The sequence below is a fragment of the Topomyia yanbarensis genome, chromosome 1, assembly GCF_030247195.1.
Source record: "Topomyia yanbarensis strain Yona2022 chromosome 1, ASM3024719v1, whole genome shotgun sequence".
In the NCBI taxonomy this organism is placed as follows: Eukaryota; Metazoa; Arthropoda; class Insecta; order Diptera; family Culicidae; genus Topomyia; species Topomyia yanbarensis.
In genome coordinates this window covers 833,735-842,152 of record NC_080670.1, presented here as the reverse complement: position 1 = coordinate 842,152, position 8,418 = coordinate 833,735, and the positions used below count along the sequence as shown (strand labels likewise).

The following is an 8,418-nucleotide window of genomic DNA, read 5'->3' as shown; positions in this document are numbered from 1 at the left end:
TTGTTCAACAGCATGGCGTATATATCCATCGATTAAATCTGTAAATAAGATTTATAATAGTCTAAATTGCAATGTGCGCAGGATTTTCTGATTAATGATAAAATGGGTAGATAGCTAGCTCAATCCTATTTTGTTACTTTAAATGTTAACAAAGCAATTGATTCTGAACTTGAGATTATTAATGTATGAGGGTTCATTGAATTTTCATTAACATCTCCCAAAGAAAAACTATTTTTGGATCATTTGGATCATCAAACAATCAAAACAACTTCGCGAGATTCCACCTAAAAGACTAACCGAATTACAAGATCTAATTACTACTTAATTGATCAATTTGCTTTTATATGATGCCCCCGTAACGCAACCCGGTAAAAAGTCAGGATATAAATGCAAACTGGGAGGACGAAAAAAAAAGTTGAAATGAACCGCACATTTCTGGAGCGCATTCGTGCTCTTCCTCTCCTAATGTTTACAGGGAAGCAAAAATCATTTATATACTGAAGGGGGTGGCAATGTAGATTTGCATCAATTTTAAGGGATGTTTATGATAAAAATCTTCAGTCATATTGTAGGCTTCGAGTAGGTTGGTTGTGCACATCTAAAGAAAACCTTTACCAGCTTTGGAAATTTTAATCCTAGTTTTAGTAACAAGTGTGTTGGGTTGAAATCATCACATCCGAACCTATATAGCTTCGCTATTAAACTTGTGAGCATTTTTTGAGATTAGACAGATAGAATGGCTGGACCATTTTTATCTCCTCTGCCCGGTGACTTACTAACGGAGTATATGTTTGGACGTCGGCGCCAACGACGGAATAGAACCACTTTTACACCCCAACAGCTACAGGAATTGGAAACTCTTTTCCAGAAAACACACTATCCGGATGTGTTTCTACGAGAGGAAGTCGCCTTGAGAATTAGCCTTAGTGAGGCACGAGTGCAGGTGAAACAAAATCTAGTAAATAATTATTGATTTTATTTTGATTTAGCATGCAATGTGATTGATTACCAGAAGTTTTCCGCGCAACAATATTGACAATATGTAATTCAAAATGTTAATCACTTGGCAGTTAGCATGAAACTGCTTTGTAAATATCCTCTTTGTACTAAATGTCATCTGACCCATAGGTCATCGACGTGTTGAACGAATCATAACACTGTTGACTAAAGGAACAATTTGAGTGTTGATACCGCATTGTTTATCGAGAATTAGAATGAAAAAGATGAAAAATTGAATTTTTGTTTTGTCTTTAGCGCGTTAGGATTGGTTGTTGTACAAATTTGAATAAATCAAGTTGGGACTGTACATTTAAGTGGTAATTTATATAACGCGATTGGATTTGGTGTACAAGGTCTCGTTCTCAAGTTATGCACTTTTAAAGTTAAGAAAAGTTACATAAACGTTCAAAAACATATTTTTCCGGCTAAGATCAAATAATTTCGAAACCATCAACATTGGAGGCTAAGTGTCTTTTACAACATGTATTATGTTGTAAATCTACTGATAAAATCTTTTTGTTTAGTACACGGATTTTGAACATTTATTTCACTTTTCTTTGCTTTAAAAGTGCAGTACTTGAGAACGAGTCCTTGTATAGAAAATCTAATTCTGTTATTCAATTTACCACTTAAAGTTACACCATACATTGCCAATTATTTGATTTGTTTTTGTTAATTTCAATCCCACTGCACTGGGTGGTTATTTTTAAAATGATTGCCCAAAAAATACAAATGCTCATAAAAATTAATCTTGGCTTCATCTAGAAACTAAAAACGCCATTTTTCTGATTTTCCTTCTATTATCGATATCAGCACACTCAAGTTGGTTTTTATATATCAAAGAACATTTTATATTACAATTTACAAATTAACGCGCATTTTTAAGTGAATCACGTAAATATAGGTCTCCTGAGCCTCATTAAAATTATCTTAGTTTTATATTAGTTTTGAATTTTACACAACATTGAATATCATGAACTATGCAATATTACTAGTTTTTTACGACATTTTAAGCTATCCACAGTTAACAAACTCAGAAAACAGAACCAAATCTTTCATTTACTATTTACTCGAAAACTAAGTCTTTATTCCCCTTCTAAACTTCCAACTCTCCGACACCTATGGAAGAGTCGTCGTCCTTCGATTAAGTAGGTGAAGCATCAATACTTCTCGTAAACCCTATCCCTTCGCCGTGAACGATGGAGCTTGGACTGGTCGGTAATTTTTACTTACATTACGTTTCCTAATATGCTCTTATTAGAAAACACTAGTTTACACATTTTGGGGTATCCGCGACAAGCTAAGAAAAAATCATCAGCGTTTTCGAGATTTTCTTGAAAAACTTGTTTTAGATACTCTTCGTAACTATTTGTCATTGTATAAATCAAATATAAATTGATTAAGGTTTCAAGCGATCAAAGTTCAACAAGTATAATTTTCGATCATTTTATAATTATTCTTTTTGTTTCGGTTTTGGCAGCTTCCCGAAAATTTATATGTGATCCTCTCATATTATATATTTTTTAATAGGGGCACATTAACAGTTATTGAACTCTTTATTGATTGTATTAATCGGATAATTTTCTAATAAGCACAACAGAAAAAATAAGTTTTACGACAAATCTCAAAAACGATCCTTTAATAAAAAAACAATGTATATTACTTTTGTGCTCATTGACCTAAAATGAGCTTAGAAAATACATTTTCTCGCAACTTATTTTGTGAACCAGTGTAATCAGCAGATAAAGTTAGTGAGCTATTCGCCAAAATCATCGTCACGACGCAAGGTATTATCGTTTTTTAAAACGTGGATAGTTTTTGTCGATGCATACTGGAAAAAGTATCTTCTTGTTTGTAAAATGAAATGGAAAGCAGAATAAATAGTAATTTCGTGAATTATGTTTTACTACATCGCATCGTGTTTGAAAAATACGTCACATATTACATTTAAATATTTCAGTATATTTTACATGATACTTAGTCATAAGATCCGGTATTTGAAATCCATCCATGAAGATTTTTCAAATTTATTTTAATTAGTATATTTGCTCTTCAAACGTCCGTTAAGTTATTAGTGCTAGTTAGAGCCGCTTTAAAGGAATCCTTCATTCCATTAGTTGCTCTTTAATAATAAGTTATCTGTTTCGTTCCATAGCACCATGTAATAATGAATAAGCTATATTGTCCTGCACAATAATAATTGGCTGCGAAGTTCATCGAAATAGAAGGTCGAATTCCGCAACGCAAAGTAAAACCAAGGCTTTCCTTTGCTTTTCATCTGTCGAAACAGAATGTTCTGAGTTGTATAAGATTTGATACGACTACCTTAACTTAACGGATTCATGGATCAATTACATGATTAAGGCTGAACGTCGGCATATCATATATGAAATAAAAGTAATTAGTAGGGGTGGGTGTAGTGTAGTTGGTAAATCGATTGCCTTGTACGCAGCGCACCTGGGTTTCGAGTCCCGACCCCGCACATAGGGTTAGAAATTTTTCATAAGAGATTTCTCTAACCCTAAGAGGCGAATGACCTTAAGGTTAAAACCTCTGAAATCGAAACAAAAAAAGTAATTACATTAGGATTTTAATGGATGAATCAATTTAAAACAATGATACAGCTCAAAGGCCTTATATAGGAAGGTCCCAGAGTGCGTCAAAACATAAACTGCCTTTGTACTGGTATTTGTGACAGTTTCTTCGACACTTGGTACAATCAAACCACTTTTTATAGGATGCCTTTGTTCACCAAACCAACAATTTTGACACATGCTAGGACCATGTTTAGAGAGACTTTGGAGGCAGCTATATTTTCGAATTTAGAAGTATTGGCCTACTTTCAGGTACCTAGTGCAATGTGTTTGCGTGCATCTCATCTGACCTAGCTGGTCTTAATTAAATGCTAAGATGGAATAAAACCAATTTGAGTGAAATATCCAATAAAATCTTCTCAAGTTGGCGTAAAAACCTATATATTTTGAATTAAATGAGCAATAAAAAATTAAAAACAAATAAAATTATAAAAAAACAAACTAACTAACACAATAAAATCAACAAGATTCTAAAATATAAAAGAAAACGCAGCAAAAATACAAATTGAAATGTCATGGCAAATCAAAAACTCCTCAATAGTGGGTTCTTGAAGGTAGTTGATGTCACTTTGAAATCGAAATCCTCAATCATTTCGTTGAATGTGACAGGCATGAAGCGGATAGGATCATCATTATCTAAGGAGTTCGAATGTTCCTACAACAAAAACCTTCGTTGACGAAGAGCAGTTTGTGGTGCATAGATGTAAAGTCGGCTCAATACTTCCGACGAATCCGATTCTCCTAGAAGAATCTTAGTGTCGGAAACAGCTTAGACTGTTCGTTCTAGCATGTGCAGATCTAATCATCTACGTTGGCCTTCGTATAGCAAAACACTGATAGGGCCCTGCAACGGAAGGCGTTTTAATGTACAACGAACGAATTTTCTTTGAACTACCTCAATTTTGGTTATTCGGACACAATACTAAGGAGTTAGATTCTAATACCGGCCGGATGGGCAGCACAGTAAGCGGAGACAGAGAGAGTCGTTCAGGTAAAATAGAGAATGGGCAAAAATGGAAAACGAAAAAAGCAGTTTTTTTCCACATCGTGTGTTAGATCTTCATAAAAATCTGTAATAACATTCTACATAAGCTGATTGATTTTATGAAGATCTAACACACCGTGTGGAAAAAACTGCTTTTTTCGATTTCCATTTTTGCCCATTCTATGTTCAACCTTTAATTCAGTATAAATTTGAAATATGAATCCCATCTGCCGGTATGTCTTTTTAAATGGCACAGGAGCTATCTTTTCCCAAAATAGCGTTTTTTACGTATACTGGAATACTAATATTTTAGGGAAAAAAATAAAACCGACCCCTTTTGAAATTGAAAAAATGAATAAATTTTAGTTTAACTATTGTGAACAATTTATGCTTACCATGTCTTCAAAGTCGGTAGTATGGATATCTCAAGTGCTCAATAGGGATCTTTAATTTGGAAACATTGTGCCAGTTTTTCATATGTATTGATAGCGGGTGTCCTTACGAGTGCACTCATATCATTCTTAAACTTTATTATTTTCTGACCTTTAAATTAAAAAAAAACAATCTAAATTCAACCAACAAAGTGACAGTTGTTCCACTAATTGACGTATCTGCAAATATCTTGTTCGCCTCATTGTTAACCGGACAGCACCCCACACAGCATGATCTGGTACTTTGTCAATCCGCTAGCAGCCTGCCATCCCAAGTTTCATCTGCAAACTATGGTAGATCTGATAAGGCAACCTATAGAGTCGTGCAAGTCGCATGGGTTTGGATGTGTTATTGTCATAAAAGGAAACAAACTAAAAAAAATATTTTTAAATGATTTCGGGCCTAAAAATTGATAAAGGACTGAGATATTAACTCACGGTACTAATCTGCATCCAATCCAATTTTTTTGACCAAAAGTTTATTAATTTATCTAGTCTTTGACCCATTGTTGTTGGAAAATTTTAATTGTAAGTACTTTTTTGATACAATTAAAGACGATTTGGCGATGGAAAAAATATTTTTTTGTTCTAATGCCCACCATATTGTTTACAATTCGATGAATAGCCCAAGTACTAGTAACTAGATAATTTCATATGCTTTAAGACCCCTTTCGAATATTCAATGTCCGATGAACGTGCGAGTGCCAATCCATGGTATCGCTCAAGATGCTGATCTTCAATACACTGCCCATAAAAGCATAAGAGTAAGTACCATATAGATTTTGTCGAAAATGAGTTATCTGTTGGATTGTATTCTGTGTCACCACTGAATCATAATGCACAAATAGGATTAACAGGTTTGTTTAGAAAATATCGAAAAAAAAATCCAATACATAGTTGTCCCATCCATAAGGCTCAATAAAACAGTAAATCTCGAATAGCGTTTTCCTCGGCTTGCTGTTTTTCAATATGGGACTCTTGTGCTTTAATGGGCAGTACAGTAGTCGCATGAATAGAGCTTATACTTACGATAATATGATATTACACTGCATTCGTGAATACTAATTGTTAACAAGTTTAAAGAGCACCAATCATCGATAGCATCCAAGAGCTGTTATAAAGCAATCCCAGATTCTCTTAACGACCATGTATAATTTAACATCACTAGCGAAGCATATACGACACCCTGTTTTTTGGAAATAAATTGAATAGAGTTTGAATTTTTATTTTTTTATTTTGAAGCTACATCTTTTGAGTTTTAAATTGCTTTTTACTTTTAATTTTAAATACCAGCAAAAGAATTGAAGACTTTGAAATGTTATCGGTTACGTTGATGTTAAAACTGCGTGGGTCCCGATTAAGTAAAGTTGTGGCCATTTGGGTAATTTTTAATCAGAACATTGATATTTTTCATAATCATAGTTACGTTTGCTATATTTTCCCGAGTCAGATTGTTTTTATTTTGTCATTTTATTAAATATTTTCCCTCATTTTTGATACATATAAGACTATGAAAATTAAACAAAATAAAATTTTGCAAATCGTGCACGGGAAAACACATCGGTATGATTACTGAATAAATAAAAAATGATATTATTGAAATCGGACAAATACTTTCATGAAATGGCAGCAGTTTCAACACCAATGTAATCAATGCTTGTATAGGTTTTTTGTGGGCTTTGAAATTAATTTTTAAAGTGAAAACATTTAGGTTCAAAATAAAAAAATATATTTCAAAATCTGTACAGTATTTATTCTCCAAATACAGCTCAATTTCGGGTCACGAGGGAAAAATGACCCCCTTAATAAAGAGTGTGCATAAGAGGGAATTAAAGCTGCTTCTCTGAGAAACATCCGATTTGTTTGAAAAAAGAACAGAAAATACCTATCCAATTGTTACTACAATTTTGCGGTCTTTTCTATACGATTCGAACCAACAAATCAGACACTCTTATTAATTTCAGCCGTTCCAAAAGTATTGCGTTGTCAACTCTGTTAAACGCTGATTTCGAGTAGGTATGTACCGTATCTATCTGAGCACCAGCATTCGTATTACGTGGAGATCTTTTTGGGTTGAATACATGTAGGTCGGGGGAGTGTAGCTTTGATAAGATACAAACTTTTGAGCATTTCGACGATCTTCTTTTTAGAATACAGGAAATATAATTGGACTTTTCCAGCTAGAGATATTATGACACTGCCTGAATGAAATGTTGAATAGAGCTGTCGATAGAAACATTAACACATGAGCGCATTTCATAAGAACACAGCAAAGTTTTCCGTCAAGGCCAGGAGTAAATGAATAGGAAGTTTAGTTTGTTTACGTCGTTATTCATTCGTTCGGTGCAGCGCATTCATTCAGGTATTTTCGGTCTGAATTCAACTTCAGTAGCAGAAATACTATCCTAATATTGGAACATGCCTCCGCGAATGAGATCAATCCAACCGGTTCGTTTTTATCTAACACTCCTAACTAAACCCATCTCCCTTTATGTATTGTTAAATTTATCCCCCAAAACTATGGGAAGACCATTACGATTTTATTAATTTCAATCTGCGAAAGTCAAACACATGACGATTAAACTAAATAAAAAGTCACCCACTCACTTACAATGAAATTAAAAAAAACCTTTTCCGTCAGGTTTGGTTTCAGAATCGTCGGGCAAAGTGGAGGAAGCAGGCGAGGCTACAACTTTTGCAGGATGCATGGCGTATGCGTTGTTTGGGTATAAGTTCGTCTCAATTAGTAGTTGGTAAGATGACGTAAAAATTACTGATTTACCATCAACTATAATAAACATCCTAAAATTAATCTAGATTCGCAGAATTCCCCAGCACCCAACAACAATAATTCGGCTGGTAAAAAGCCTGACGAATCGGATTCCTCTCCAAAGGAATCTGAATTTACACTGATGCATCCAGCATTTCAAGGATCCAATAATTGCCTGAGTAATAACCCCTCCGACGAAGGAAAACGTGTCAATGCTGGTCATCCCATCTATCCATTAAATCATACTAACTTAGAAAGTGCGGCAGCTATGAGAGATAATCGTCCTTTGTATGACCCCATTCAAGCTGAATCGCGAATCTCAACGCATCCTGATGATTCTAACGGTAGCGATCTGTCGGATGGGTCGGAAGAGATTGACCTCACCACCAATGGGGGATGTATCGATTACTCGAGCAGCAGCGCAAACAAGAATTAGGTTATTCGTAGTATTACAGAGCATTTGTATATAAACACAGTTGAAAACAAGTACTTGTAGATTCAATTTATCTCTATCTTCAACTGGTTATCTTCAAGTGGAGTTATAAATAAACTGGTCTTATTTCCTTTCTTGACACAAATTAAGCGTTTCTTAAATATTTTTTTTTTCTGAATCTCTAAAAATGATAAAAAAAATTTTAA

General features: G+C 34.2%; 1 protein-coding gene across 2 annotated transcripts; it reads left to right on the top strand.

Moving 5' to 3' along the window:
• The first annotated feature begins 574 nt into the window (after nucleotides 1-574).
• Nucleotides 575-8,357, top strand: LOC131676527 (retinal homeobox protein Rx-A). 2 transcript variants are annotated; one of them, XM_058955606.1, is made up of 3 exons: nucleotides 575-943; nucleotides 7,651-7,762; nucleotides 7,827-8,357. In XM_058955606.1, the coding sequence occupies exons 1-3, from the start codon at nucleotides 737-739 to the stop codon at nucleotides 8,213-8,215; spliced, it is 708 nt and encodes a 235-aa protein (XP_058811589.1). In that variant the 5' UTR covers nucleotides 575-736; the 3' UTR covers nucleotides 8,216-8,357. The 2 variants fall into 2 exon arrangements, with proteins under 2 accessions (XP_058811589.1, XP_058811588.1); XM_058955605.1 differs by having other exon boundaries at nucleotides 575-958.
• The last annotated feature ends 61 nt before the right edge of the window (nucleotides 8,358-8,418 follow it).

Bases quoted from the DNA above. Each gene is read 5' to 3' on its own strand.
- LOC131676527 (XM_058955605.1), top strand. From the start codon at position 737: ATGGCTGGACCATTTTTATCTCCTCTGCCCGGTGACTTACTAACGGAG. The intron at 959-7,650 runs GTAAATAATTAT...CTTTTCCGTCAG, and splicing joins TGCAGGTGAAACAAAATCTA to GTTTGGTTTCAGAATCGTCG. The intron at 7,763-7,826 runs GTAAGATGACGT...AAATTAATCTAG, and splicing joins TTCGTCTCAATTAGTAGTTG to ATTCGCAGAATTCCCCAGCA.